We start from the raw sequence: 15520 nt of genomic DNA on the forward strand, positions 1-15520 counted from the left end.
TTTTTGTATTTTATGCCTTTGCAATTAGGGAAGTGGAGGTTGAGGAAAGTTCGGGATGATCTTTTAGCGTTTCTGGGTGGTAGGTCTATTAAGTCAGACATGTAGGCTGGGGCTTCACCGTGAATGATTTTGTGGACTAGTGTGCATACTTTAAAAGTGATGCGTTCCTTGAGTTGGAGCCAGTGTAACTTCTCTCGTAGGGGTTTCGCACTTTCGTATTTTGGTTTCCCGAAGATGAGTCATGGACAAAACCCCCTCCATTCATTAGTGACTCAAAATAAAGTGATTCAAATTAATGTGTCAAAACTAAATACAAAACTGTGATGAATTATATTGTAAATAAAACTGCTGTCTGTTCGGCAGGGCTGCACTTATCTTAGGCTCTTTATGTCCCGACGGATGTCCGTTTCGCCGTTCTTCTTTTTCACAGGAACGAGCCAAGGTGCCTGCAGAAAAAATAGCAGAGATTATTAATCCACTTCTCAGTAAACAATGAATTAAATTAATGTGTGAGATTCAAGAAATTTGGCTCACAGCGGTTTCACTGCCATCATATATGCTTCCCTGCCAGCTATTGGTTGGTTGTTATTTTTTGGATTTGCATATTTGTTGGTTGTATGGGATGGAATCCATGATGTTTTATGATTTTATATATCACAGTGTTTTTGTGTTTATGTACTGTTTGCATAGTTTTTTAAATATAACTTTTATTTAAATTGCAAAATAATACAGTTATTTGTACTAGCTGAATGGCTGCAACTTTAAATCGAGTCACTTCCAAAATTATTTATATAATGAGTTGCATATGTAATTCTTTACGATTGAAGATACTTTACTAGTGGAGGAAAAAGGCTTCAGATGCTCGATTCGCCGATTACTAATTTCTCATAAAAGTAATCTTTATATATCGGGCGAACTTCTTCACCAACCTTATAAAAAACCTCCAACCTTTATTGTTTCCTTGTTTATTCTTTTTCTCTTTTTTATTTACTTTTGCTAATGCTATAATTTTTTAACAGACATGTGTATCATCTTCGCTACTATTCGTTTTTTCAAGTAAAGACTTAGCTTTAATTCTTTATGTTGGGCCTGGGTCTGCTCAACAGAGCGCCTCCGTTTCGGTCCTTCCTCAGGAGTCAAACCGAGCCTCTCAAAATTTTCCAAGTCCTGTTGGTAATAAGACACATCGTAAGAATTTCAAAATTTATTCCGTTGTGTTCATCAGCAAACAAGGATAACAATGGAGAAAGGATGCTCCCAAAGCTAAAACTCACTCTTTAAAAGCCAAAAACTGCTTCCTAAGTTGCTGAGTAGCTCTGGTCACCTCCAGAAAAACTTGAATAGATTGACCACAGTAAAGGACATATTTTGTAGCACAATTTCAGTACTTTCAATTTTTTTCTCTCCGTATTGAAGGTCACCAACAGGGTTACCCTTGACTGAATAATATCTTGTGTAGTTTCAAGAAATTCAGTTAAATTAAGGGATTCCAACCCTGCCTGATGTTCCTGCCGAAGAATTCAAAACAGACATGGAATCTACAGCATCTAATAGCAAAACTTCCCTGAGGTATTTCTTCAGGAGAATTTCTGGAGCTAATAAACGATGAATAGGAAATTTCAAAAACATCAAGTTCTTAACTTACAACATATTTTCTAAATGATCAAGATGTCTATGCATATATAGGCTATCTTTAATTCCAGTAACGCTTGAAGACGGAAGAGTTTTAATATGAGAAAAATTCTGAGATTGAGTCTTATCAATAATAGTTTACAAAATTATCTCTCTAGTATAGGTAGCAAAGTACTTTAACAAAACTATAATCCTGTGAAGTGCAATAGAACCTTAATAAGAAAAGGGAAAAAGCCTCTGAACCCAAACCAACCTCCATCCAAAATCAATGTTTTCAAAAACAAAGGTGGAGGAAAATATATGGGTTACCTCTCTTCATCGGCATAAAAAACCTTTAATTCTTTGGTTCAAAATTGCTAACCATCTCAGAAATGACAATTAATGGATCCACAAAAAGAAGTAAAAGAACTACTTAACTTAAACTTAAGTGCAGGTGAGCAAAAATGTGTATGTGGTCGGTCAGTCACACCGACTGTGGCCAGAGTTTCGCTGCTGGGAGCTGTCTCAAGGCATGAATGACCAGTAACTTTAAACTATGTCCAATCTTCCTGCTATGGGATTCCGGTAGGGATCCTCTCTATCTGTCTGTTCCCAGTAAGCCGCTGAAGCAGGGAAGCTTAATGCAGGCAAGCGGCGCCTAGAGGTGACGACAGATGCCACTCAGATGGGAAACTGCACATGAGGCACTCCTCCCCTGGTAGGATCCTTTCTCTCTCGCTGTTTCCGGTGAGCCGCGGAAGCAAGGAAGCTTAATGCAGGCAAGCGGTGCCTAGAGGTGACATCCGCTCTCTCATTACCTCTCGCCTTGACTACTGCAACCTACTCCTCACTGGTCTCCCACTTAGCCATCTATCCCCCCTTCAGTCCGTTCAGAACTCTGCTGCACGCCTTATCTTCCGCCTGGACAGTTACACTCATATCACCCCTCTCCTCAAGTCACTTCATTGGCTTCCGATCAGGTACCACATTCAGTTCAAGCTTCTGCTTCTAACCTACAAATGCACTCGATCTGCAGCCCCTCCTTACCTCTCAACCCTCATCTCCCCTTACGTTCCTACCCGAAACCTCCGCTCTCAGGACAAATCCCTCCTTTCAGTACCCTTCTCCACCACCGCCAACTCCAGGCTCCGCCCTTTCTGCCTCGCCTCTCCCCATGCGTGGAACGGACTCCCTGAGCCCATACGCCAGGCCCCCTCCCTGCCCATCTTCAAATCATTGCTCAAAGCCCACCTCTTCAATGTCGCCTTCGGCACCTAACCACTACACCTCTACTCAGGAAATCTAGACTGCCCCAACTTGACATTTCGTTCTTTTAGATTGTAAGCTCCTTGAGCAGGGACCGTCCTCCTTTGTTAACTTGTACAGCGCTGCGTAACCCTAGTAGCGCTCTAGAAATGTTAAGTAGTAGTAGTATCAGATGCCGCTCAGATGGTAACTGCACATGAGACAATCCTCCCCTGGTAGGGATCGTCTCTCTCCATCTGTTCCCCCATTGTTATTTTTTTGTAATTTTATTATGCATGCAACTTTGTAACCCGTTCTAGGCGTTATCGGTAGAGCTGGCTAAATGCATGAATAAATAAATAATATATATTGTAAAAGAATAGACTGTTCTCTGTTTCAGTGCTGTTCCTTTATTTTGAATGAATTGAGAAAATGTTAGTATGAAGCCCTCCTAGGATCAAAGCATGACGGCTGTGTTTTTGCATTTCACCCCAGCTTGTTGTCAGTGGTGAAATCCATATGTTTGGTTTCACAAGATTTACATTTAACGAGTTGCCTTTCCAAGTCCAGTCTCAAGTTGCGTTACTTACTGTTCAGTAGAGCTAAGGCAACGGAGGATTAAGGGGATAATTCTGTATCATGGGCACCAACAGTTACATGCCAAATACTTATTTATTTAAAACATTTATAACCTGCGCAATCCGTAGGCGTTTTACAATAAGTACACTCATAGTGATGAAATGACAAATCATAACAAAAACATAACTATCATGCACATACTACAGCAAGGACGCCACACACAGAAAGCTAATATCCACTACACATTACTCACTAGTTTACCAACAGGCTCGTTTTCGAAAGAGATGGACGTCCAAAAAGTGACATAAATCGACACTTTGGACGTCCATCTCTCAGAGACGTCCAAATCGGTATAATCGAAACCCAATTTTGGACGTCTGTAACTGAAGTCCGTCGCAAGGACGTCCAAATTTCAAGGGGGCTTATCGGAGGCGTGGTGAAGGCGGGACTTGTGCGTTCCTAAGACTTGGACGTCTTTGACCCATAATGGGAAAAAGCAGAGACGTCCATGAGTAAAACTTGAACGTTTTCACCCGGACCTGTTTTTGTTACGAATAAGGCACAAAAAGTGCTCAGAATGACCAGATGATCACTGAAGGGAATCGGGGATGACCTCCCCTTACTCCCCCAGTGATCACTAACCCTCTCCCACCCTCAAAAAACATTATTAAAAATATTACTTGCCAGCCTCAGATGTCATACTCAGGTCTATGACAGTGCATGCAGGTCCCTGGAGCAGTTTTAGTGGGTTCAGTGCACTTCAGACAGGTGGACCCAGGCCCATACACCCCTACCTGTTACATTTGTGGAGGAAATAGCGAGCCCTCCAAAACCCACCAGAAACCCTCTGTACCCACATAGAGGTGCTCCCCTTCACCCGAAAGGGCTATGGTAGTGATGTAGAGTTGGGGGTAGTGGGGATTGGGGGGGGGGGGGCTCAGCACACAAGGTAAGGGAGCTATGTACCTTGGAGCATTTTATGAAGTCCACTGCAGTGCACCCGAGGGTGACCGATTGCTGTCATGGCATGTCAGGGGGACCAGTGCATTAGAAATGCTGGCTCCTCCCACGTCCAAATGGCTTGCATTTGGACATAGTAACATAGTAGATGACGGCAGAGAAAGACTTGTACGGTCCATCCAGTCTGCCCAACAAGATAAACTCATATGTGCTACTTTATGTGTATACCTGACCTTGATTTGTATCTGTTATTTTCAGGGCACAGACCGTAGAAGTCTGCCCAGCACTAGCCCCGCCTCCCAACCAATGGCCCCGCCTCCCACCACCGGTGCTGCCACCCAATCTCCGCTAAGCTTCTGAGGATCCATTCCTTCTGAACAGGATTCCTTTATGTTTATTCCACGCATTTTTGAATTCCATTACCGTTTTCATCTCCACCACCTCCCGCGGGAGGGCATTCCAGGTATTCACCACTCTCTCCATGAAAAAATACTTCCTGGTATTTTTCTTGAGTCTGCCCCCCTTCAACCTCATTTCATGTCCTCTAGTTCTACCACCTTCCCATCTCCGGAAAAGATTCATTTGCGGATTAATATCTTTCAAATATTTGAACGTCTGTATCATATCACCCCTGTTTCTTCTTTCCTCCAGGTATACGTGTTCAGGTCAGCAAGTCTCTCCTCATACGTCTTGTAACTCAAATCCCATACCATTTTTGTAGCTTTTCTTTGCACTGCTTCAATTCTTTTTACATCTTTAGCAAGATACGACCTCCAAAACTGAACACAATACTCCAGGCGGGGCCTCACCAACGACTTGTACAGGAGCATCAACACCTCCTTTCTTCTGCTGGTCACACCTCTCTCTATACAGCTTAGCAGTCTTCTGGCTATGGCCACCACCTTGTCATACTGTTTCGTCGCCTTCAGAATCTCAGATACTATCACCCCAAGATCCCTCTCCCCGTTTGTACATATCAGACTCTCACCGCCTAACACATATGTCTCCCATGGATTTCTACTCCCTAAGTGCATCACTTTGCATTTCTTCACATTGAATTTTAATTGCCAAACCTTAGACCATTCTTCTAGCTTCTGCAGATCCTTTTTCATGTTTTCCACTCCCTCCGGGGTGTCCACTCTGTTACAAATCTTGGTATCATCCACAAAAAGGCAAACTTTACCTTCTAACCCTTCGGCAATGTCACTCACAAATATATTGTACAGAATCGGCCCCAGCACCGATCCCTGAGGCACTCCACTACTCACCTTTCCCTCATCTGAGCGAATTCCATTAACCATCACTCTCTGACGTCTGTCCGTCAACTAGTTCCTAATCCAGTTCACCACGTCAGGTCCTATCTTCAACCTGTCAAGTTTATTCAAGAGCCTCCTGTGAGGAACCGTGTCAAAAGCTTTGCTGAAATCTAAGTAGATTACGTCTATAGCACGTCCATGATTTAATTCTCCTGTCACCCAGTCAAAGAATTCACATTTTGAAAAAAGATGGACGTGTTTGACTTGGACGTCTTTGGTTTCGAAAATCGCCGATAGTCAAAGACGTCCAAATCCAAGGACGTCCTTGGTATTTTCGAAACGAAAGATGGATGTCCATCTGTTTTCGAAAATGACCTTTTCCCCATCTCCAGATTTGGACATTTTACAAAGACGTCCAAATCCCAACTTAGACATTTCTTTTGAAAATGACCCTCCAAAGCAGATATGACTCATACCTAAACAGAGGCTTGCTGGTCACCAAATGCTTCTAATTTATTTGGCTTTTGCTCACATCTGCAAGTTAAGGGGTTCAGGGTACTTTCCAAAACTGCTAGTGGTTCCAATGTTTTAAGCTTCCTTCTAAATTGATCCACCCTTTGTGTGCTTAAATGTCTAGAGTACTAGTTCTTATTTGCAAAAGTGTACACTTACCCATGAAAGTGCCAGCAGGGTGCCTAAGCATTATTTTTTAATGTTGCATCTAAATTATACAACAAGTAAATGCAATTGAGACATATACGTGGGTGGAGCATGGATAGGGCTCCCAATTACATGCGTAACTTACAGAATAATATATTTTGTGCAGGTCTATGGCTTGTATAACTGTGGGCACATAAATGTTAAATGCACCGATACTCGGTTATGCCAATATTCTGTAATGGGATTAAAGAATAAGCTCCCACCATGCATCCTCAGGCCACATTAATGGAGGTGCCCTGTTGTAGAATTACTCCCTAAGGGGCCCTTTTACTAAAACATGCTAAAACGTGGCCTGAACTGTGCTCAGCACAGATCTTTCCCATACAATGAGGCCACTTCTAGCATGTCGGTAAAATAGCCCCATTTTTCTATTTTCCTATTAATGGCCGCACACTAATTTTCCCATTAGTACATGGGCATTAGCGTGTGAGCTCTTATCAACACCTATTTTCTAGGCAGGAAGGGCTCTCTCCCTAACCACGCACTGATCAGCATGCTGCGATGTAGCTGCGCTAACCGATTACCCCTGGATTCTGTATAGTGCATTTAGGTTTAGTTGCCGAAATTGGCGTGGATTCTGTAACACCACACATAACTTAATTGGCTTAACGAGCTAATGAGCGCTGATAACAGCACTTAACAAACAATAATGAGCACTAATTGGCTCTGATTAGAATTTAGGCGTACAACCCGCTGAGCATAGTCAGTAATGATGTGCGCTGAACTTCTAACATGTGGAGGCAAAAAGGGGCATGGTTATAGGTGGGGAAATGGGCGTTTCACGGGCGTTCCAAAATGTAGGCGCCTAGTTATAGAATATGGCCCAGTGCGCCTACACCTACGTGCTGAGATTTACACCAGGTTTTCGTTGGCGTAAATCGATGCATGCAGATATCTACGCTGAAATATCAAATCTAGGCGCCGATTATAGAATACGCTTAGTCGGCACTGATTCCAGCACTGATTTTTTTAGGCGCCATGTATTGGATCTCCTCCTTAGTGCAGAACATGCCTACACTCCGCTTCCTCTCCCGCTCCAGCACTAAAAAGTAAAATCTACTTTTTAGCATGTGGGAAGCGTGCGCTGATCCTAAAACTGCTGAGTGATGCCTGAGCACACCCTGCGGCAGTGCTTTGCGGTAGTGCTTTGTATCCTGCGGTAAGCACGCGTTCATGCTTACCGCAGCTTAGTAAAAGGACCCCTAAGTCATTGGCCCAAGGTCCACAAGGAGCATCAGTGGGAGAAACAAGACTTGAAGCTGGTTTACGTGGTTCACAGTCTAATCTCTTAATCCTAGGCTATTCCCTTACCTCACAAAATGATGGCAATCTTTTATCTCTCTGCAGGTTGACCTTTTAACTCATAAAAAGATCAGTGGGATCATCACCCAAGGCGCAAAGGATTTTGGGACAATTCAGTACGTTGCAGCTTTCAAAGTGGCTTACAGTGACAACGGGAAAGTTTGGACCACGTATAAGGACCGCAGAACCAACAATGATAAGGTATGAGCAATGAATGCAGCTGTGCATCTTCTAGAAAACAGAAGTAGAGGTCAGGCGATGCCTTCTTACTGAGCTAAAATTGTATTTTGGTAAGCTTTTGAGATACACAAACAACTGAATGTCTACCATGAGGCGGGTGAATATCTGTCTGGTTTGCATTGGATGAAAATTGTGGAGAAATGCATGGATGATTGCCAGCAGATTTGTTGTTTTTTTTATTATTATTTCTTTATTGTTTGAAAATAAACATTTACATAAAATAAATACAGGAAAATCAAGAAAATATAAAGGAAAAATATTTTTTCCTTTATATCAAGGAACAAGTAAGAAATTTATTGTTACTTAGTCCACAATAATATGGTCAAAACACAAGGAAATTGTACATTGAGATTTAAGAGTAAACTATTTAAACTGCGAGGGCAGAGACCATTCCCAGCTTGCGGTTTCAGCTCCCTACTGGGGTGACCGGGCCTCTTTCGCCTCCACTCTGTTTAGAAACTACTACTACTACTATTTAGCATTTCTATAGCGCTACAAGGCATACGCAGCGCTGCACAAACATAGAAGAAAGACAGTCCCTGCTCAAAGAGCTTACAATCTAATAGCAACTATAAACTGACGCAGTTTATCTGGTTCAAAAAATACATAATATACAGCATTCAAGGAAATTATACATCTACAAGCGAATTTCAATTTAAAGGTACCACCTAGAGAGAGAACCCGAGACCTAAGTCCTAGAAATTCTCTCCTCCTCCTCTGAGTATTTTTACTAAGGTCAGGAAAAATGTGTATTTTTGATCCGAAAAACTGGGTTGAAATATGTCTGAAGTAAAGTCTGAAAACATGGTTTCTATCAGTCTCGAATGCAAAGGTAGCAAGGAGAGTTGTGCACTCCGTTATTATTTCTAAAGATGTTTCTCCAAGTTGTGATACATTCAATTCTGGAGCTTCTGTTCGAGCTATATTGGCTCCTGTAATGTAAAAAGCTTTTATAATTGGAGGCATAAGCTTCTTTAGGAATACCAAGCACTTCAATGAAGTACTTTTTTAACATTTCTATTGGTGATATTAAGGGAGTCTTTGGAAAATTTAGGAATCTCAGGTGAGCTGGTTGTCAAGAAATTCAATTTTCCTTTGAGTTAAGTCTTTATCTGTTACCATTTTAGCAACAACTGTCTGTAAACTCTTTATCTCATGCAAATTTGACTCACATTTTCTTTCCTGCTCCTGAGCCTTCGATTCCATTGTTTGCTGAAATATTTTCAAATCTTTCACTTCAGAGTTAAAGGAATTAGTTAATTGTAGTAGAGATGAGTTGATGGTCTGAATCACCTCCCAGAGGGCCTCCAAAGTAACTGCTGCAGGTCTACTCCTCACGCCGAGCACACTGAGCGGGGTTTCCTGGCAGGGGGAGGGCGAGGAATCAATACCTCCTGCCCTCTCTCCAGATGACGTTCTTCCTGGAGTCGAGAATCCAATAGGGCCGCCGCTAACCTCCAGAAGACTTGTCTGGGGTTCTCCCATTGTTCCCTTCTCACCGCTCGGTCTCGGCGGTGCAGCCTGAAGAGGCGGACTTAAAGACGCCGCCTCTAAGCTAAGATCCCCCTGTTGTTCTGGGGATCCAACCAAAGCTGGTGCCAGGGCTTCCGATGCACGGAGGCCAAAAGATTCCAGGGTCGGCTGCTGGAGCGTTGGATTTCCGCCAGGGCTCGCGGCGGCTTTTGCCCCGACTTTCCCTTTTCTCTTCACCATAATATCAGGTGAGAGAAAATATGCGCTACTGGAGCGAAGCCTGCAGCTTGAGAGCCAACGTGTAACGCTCCCTCACACGGACGCCATCTTGCCCAAATACCCAGCAGATTTGTTGTTGTGGTCAAATAAGGTTCATGTGTTATAGACACATTGGGGAATCGTAGAAGGGAAGAGTTGTATAGAGTCTATTACGAGCTTTGGTTTCGTTTAGGCACTTAGGTTGGGTCGATCGGGAATGCCTTTTTGAACAGGTTGGTTTTTAGTGATTTCCAGAAGTTTGGGCGTGTGCTGGGCCACTTTTTACCATAGCTGGGAAAAAGGCCATTTTTTAATGGGCCAGGAAACGGGCGTGCGCAAAAATTAAAACTACCGCACACCTATGTACGGCCTGAGCCCTTACCATAAACCACTGACTTAACGGTAATGGCTCATGCGCTACCCATGCAGCATGCGCCAATGTGGCCACGCTGCCGATTACTGCCGGGAATGCCCCTCACGGTAGTAAATAGAAAAATATTTTCTACCCCAGGATTTGGCGTGCGCCAAACTCAAAATTACTGCCGAGCACACAAGGATCCTCAGAAGCTTAGCGGAGATTGGGTGGCAGAGCCGGTGGTGGGAGGCGGGGCTAGTGCTGGGCAGACTTCTACTGTCTGTGCCCTGAAAATGGGAGATACAAATCAAGGGCAGGTATACACATAAAGTAGCACATATGAGTTTATCTTGTTGGGCAGACTGGATGGACCGTACATGACTTTCTCTGCCGTCTACTATGTTACTATGTACTTCCCCAGCAGTAGTGCCAATTTTGCATGCGCTACCCCGCTCGTTAGCTCTCCTGCAGCTTTGTAAAAGGCCCCCTTTATGCCCTGATCTGTAGCTGTTTAAAATGATAAGGGAAATACCAAAACCTCATAAATTATTCCCAGACATACCTTATAAAATTATTCCCAGACATACCTCATGAAATTATTCCCTTTAGAAGGGCCTGCAGTCATTCGAATGCTGTATATGGCAGCATCACTTCTGAACATTATATTGTACTTCCAGGAAAGACGCCATTCTTCACCTTTCATTCTTCTAGAGATGCTATTCCTGTAAACACACTTCTCATTGATTTGGCTGTCAGTTTGATTTATAGAGCCCTTGGATCTTGTGCTTGAGCATCTGGATTTTAGACTCTGGGTTGATTTCATGTTTGTTCACTTAAGTGAAGTTTATGTAGAGAGAAGATAAATTGATGTTGAATAAGGACAATAAGTGAAGTTTATGTAGAGAGAAGATAAATTGATGTTGAATAAGGACCACAAGTCCATCAAATTGGCCTAATCCTGGTGAAGTAACACAATTCACCCCCTCCATGGGCCTTACTCTCACATCTGAGAGTCATTTTTAGTTACCGTTATCCCCTACTTTTGAATTCTGTTTGGCCTGAATTACCTCCACTAGACAGTGACATAGTAACATAGTAGATGACGGCAGAAAAAGACCTGCACGGTCAACCCAGTCTGCCCAACAAGATAAACTCACATGTGCCATTTTTTGTGTATACCTTACCTTGATTTGTACCTGTCATTTTCAGGGCACAGACCGTATAAGTCTGCCCAGCACTATCCCCGCCTCCCAACCACCAGCCCCACCTCCCACCACCGGCTCTGGCACAGACGGTATAAGTCTGCCCAGCACTATCCCCACCTCCCAACCACCAGCCCTGCCTCCCATCACCGGCTAAGCTTCTGGGGATCCCTTCCTTCTGAGCAGGATTCCTTTATGTTTATCCCACGCACGTTTGAATTCCGTTACTGTTTTCCTCTCCACCACCTCCCGCGGGAGGGCATTCCAAGCATCCACCACTCTCTCCGTGAAAAAATACTTCCTGACATTTTTCTTGAGTCTGCCCCCCTTCAATCTCATTTCATGTCCTCTCGTTCTACCGCCTTCCCATCTCCGGAAAAGGTTTGTTTGCGGATTAATACCTTTCAAATATTTGAACGTCTGTACCATATCACCTCTGTTTCTCCTTTCCTCCAGGGTATACATGTTCAGGTCAACAAGTCTCTCCTCATACGTCTTGTAACGCAAATCCCATACCATTCTCGTAGCTTTTCTTTGCACCGCTTCCATTTTTTTAACATCCTTCACTAGATAAGGCCTCCAGAACTGAACACAATACTCCAGGTGGGGCCTCACCAACGTCTTATACAGGGGTATTAAAACCTCTTTTCTTCCATGTATCCGTACCATCCTTGATGTGAAAAACAACATTGTATTATCAACTCAGGAGACTTCAAGTCATTCAAAATGCTGCAGTTGAGGTTATTTATTTGGGCCATCCTCGATGTGAAAGGATGGTGGTGGATTGGAGGAGTAGGCCTAGTGGTTAGGACAGTGACTGGGGAACTGGGTTTGATTCCCATTGCAGCTCCCTTGTGACTCTGGGCAAGTTACTTAGGGGCCCTTTTACTAAGCCACATAAGCGCCTACGCGCGCCCCAATCCCGAGTTAATGCGTGAACCTTGTGGTAATTTTGCTTTTGGCGCGGGTCCAAAAAATATTTTTTTATTTTCTGGCGCGTTTCAGCTACGCTCGCCAAGTGGCATTTGGCGCACGAAGGTTACGTCTATTTTCGGCCTTATTTTTATGGATGAGCTGAAAAATGATTCTGCACGCGCCCAAACCCCCACGCCTACACTACCGCAGGCCATTTTTCAGCGCATCTTAGTAAAAGGATCCCTTAACCCTCCATTGCCCTAGGTTAAAAAAAAATCCCATAGATATTGATCCCTCTGGGACAGAAAAAGCACCTGCATATAAAGTGTACAGCATTTTGTACATCTAGTAGTTCTATAGAAATGATGAGTAGTAGTAGTATGTGAGGAAAAAAGCATTGTATTATCCAGGGGTGTAGCTACGTGGGGCCACGGGGGCCTGAGCCCCCGTAGATTTGGCCCTGGACCCCCCTGCCGACGACCCTCTCGACCCCCTCTTGCGCCGTCACCTACCTTTGCTGTTTCTGAGGCTGATGTCCTGCATGTTGTACTCAGAAACAGAACGAAGGAAGAAGAGGACCTCGGCTGGCGGGGGTTGGGGTCCCCAGCCAGCAAAGGTAGCAGACGACGACGGCGGGTTGGCGGCGGGAGGGGGGTCGAGAGGGTCGGGGGAGTCAAAGTTGGTGGTGGTGGCGGGGGGGTTCGGCAATGGCGGGGGGGGGGGGGGGGGGCTAAAATGTGATGACGTCAGAGGGTGGATCAATGAGAGGAAAGCAAAACCAGCACCAGCCACCAAAAAAAAGTTGGAGGCGAGGATTCAATCGACGGAGAATTGCCTCCCCTCTCTCCTCCCTGTCCTCCAAATTCCAGCCCCCCCCCTCCGAGTTCCAGGCCCACCCCCTCCCTCCCCGCCCCTGGTATTATCAACTCAGGAGACTACAAGTCATTCAGGATTCTGCAGTTAAGCTTATCTATGAGAACAAAAAATATGACACCATTTCTCCACTTTTAGTTGCAGAGCACTGACTCCTTATCTACAGTAGGGACTATCTAATGGTTAGAGCAGTGGTCTTGACATCCAGAGATGGCCTGTTCAAATCCCACTGCTGCCCCTTGTGATCTTGGGCAAATCACTTAACCCTCCATTGCCTCAGGTACAAACTTAGATTGTGAGCCCTCCTGGGACAGAAAAATACCCACCTTGAGTTACTACTGAAAAAGGAGTGAACTAAATCTAAATAAATAAAATAATAAATAATAAACCTTTATTTCTCTATAGGTGCATAAGAATAGCTATACTGGGTTAGAGCAATGGTTCATCTAGCCCAGTTTCCAACAGTGACCAAACTAGGTCACAAATACCTGGTAAAAACCAAATAGTCCCTTATCCCATATGCTCCAATACGCAGTCTTCGCTCTATTGATTAAGGGTCCCATCTTCCATTTAGTTCAAGAAATTGTGAGAAAGTCAGTCTGCAGTCACTAGACCACCAGGGCCGCACACTAAGGTAAAGGAGAGGAGGAGAGGGGTAGTGAATAGAGTCATGTGGGTGGAGGGAGGCTGGAAAATTGGGGAGGGGATCTACATGGGGGGGGGGGGGGAGAGAGGGAATGTGGCTTTCTTTTGGGGGAGTCAAAGTGACGGGGGTGGAGTGGGCTGTGACGGAGACGGCACAGGGTACAACAGGGCGGGGCATGTGCCCTCTTTTTTTCTTAGGGCAAATATGGTAACCCTAGGTATCACACTTCATCATCATTGATGTGCCCTTTGCCTTTATGTGCTTAACTGTTAGAAAGGTGACACTAATAATTTCTGTCTGCCTTCATTTCTCCATCTACAGATCTTTCCAGGAAACAATGACAATAACTCGCACAAGAAGAACATTTTTGACCCTCCGTTTTACGCTCGCTTTGTGCGCATCCTGCCCTATTCCTGGCACGAACGCATCACGCTGCGCATGGAACTTCTGGGCTGCGATGAGTAGATTCAAGAGGAAGGAAGAAGGACAAGCAGAGGGAAAGCAAGATCGCCACATTATCCCAGCACTCAACTTCTCCGCGTCTCCTTCTGCCTACAGTTCAGCTGCTGTAACACTGTGTGTTCATGCCATTCAACCCCTGTTGATATGGAAAGCTTGCTGTTCTGTAACAATGTCTGCTTCTCTCTATCACGGGGTTAGGTGAGGGCTGAGCATTGCTTGATTTTTTTTTCTGAAACAAATAGTCCTGATTGGGTTCCTATTTTTTTACATTTTTTGTTTTCAGGTTAACATAAAAAAAGAGCATGAACTGTGCATAGACCATTCCACTGATTTATCTTTAGGAGCTCAGATACCTTTGACTCATCAGTACTGAAGCATTGCTACCAGCTGCTCCTAAAAATGAATCTCTGCGCTGTGTTCTCAGAAGAGAAATGTAGTTTTTTCCATGTCCTTGATCTGTGTGACTTGTTTGCATTTTACAATGGAACCTGGGTTGCCGGTTTTCTCAAGGAGGGAAGTCTGGCTCTGTGCAAATATTGTTTACCACTTTCTGGAATGGGGAAATGTTTCTAACTGACTGGTTATAACTAGTTAGGGGGGAGGGGGGAAGGTAAAACACGCTGGTTCGTAGACACTGCTCGCATCCAGAGGGGTAGGTACGTGTATTGATTCAAGCCTGGTCAGGTTACTACTACATTTTTTATTTTCATCTGTGCTTGTTAAACTGCACGCATTTCTAAAAAGCGTTTAAACCCCGCATTATACCAAGTATGTATTAGTAAATACAGAAATACAGAGTATTAAGTTGCTAAAGACCCAACTAATCCTTCCCCTTCCCCCCCCCCCCCCCCCAATTTCCTTTTCAGATTCCAGTACCACAGCCCTAGTTTGGTTTCTGACTTTACCCCCTCATCACACCCACATAATAGACATAGCTGTTGAAATTCATAAGAACATAAGTATTGCCATACTGAGACAGACCGAAGGTCCATCAAGCCCAGTATCCTGTTCCCAACAGTGGCCAATCCAGGATACAAGTATCTGGCAAGATCCCAAAACGGTACAATACATTTTATGCTGCTTATCCTAGAAATAAGCAGTGGATTTTAATAATGGTCTGTGGTCTTTTCTTTTAGGAAGCTATCCATACCTTTTTTTAACCCGCACTAAGCTAACTGCTTTTACTACTTTCTCTGGCAACGAGTTCCAGAGTTTAATTACACACTGAGTGAAGAAATATTTTCTCCGATTTGTTTTTAAATTTACTACTTTGTAGCTTCATTGCGTGCCCCCTTGTCCTAGTATTTTGGAAAGAGTAAACAAGCGATTCACGTTTACCCCGTTCTACTCCACTCATTATTTTATAAACCTCTATCATATCTCCCCTCAGCCGCCTTTTTTTCCGAGCTGAAGAGCCCTAGCC

General features: G+C 44.0%; 1 protein-coding gene across 2 annotated transcripts in view; it reads left to right on the forward strand.

Annotated features, from left to right (window-relative positions):
- MFGE8 (milk fat globule-EGF factor 8 protein) overlaps positions 1 to 15115 on the forward strand; it is a 158199-nt gene extending 143084 nt beyond the window's left edge. For both annotated transcript variants that reach the window (XM_030189697.1, XM_030189698.1), the window contains exons 9-10: positions 7719 to 7874; positions 13957 to 15115. In XM_030189697.1, coding sequence (XP_030045557.1) covers positions 7719 to 7874; positions 13957 to 14100 — 300 coding nt within the window. In that variant the 3' untranslated portion in view covers positions 14101 to 15115. The remainder of the gene's footprint in view (positions 1 to 7718; positions 7875 to 13956) is intronic.
- Positions 15116 to 15520: the final 405 nt, after the last annotated feature.

This window comes from Microcaecilia unicolor, chromosome 1 (assembly GCF_901765095.1).
Source record: "Microcaecilia unicolor chromosome 1, aMicUni1.1, whole genome shotgun sequence".
Lineage (NCBI taxonomy): Eukaryota > Metazoa > Chordata > Amphibia > Gymnophiona > Siphonopidae > Microcaecilia > Microcaecilia unicolor.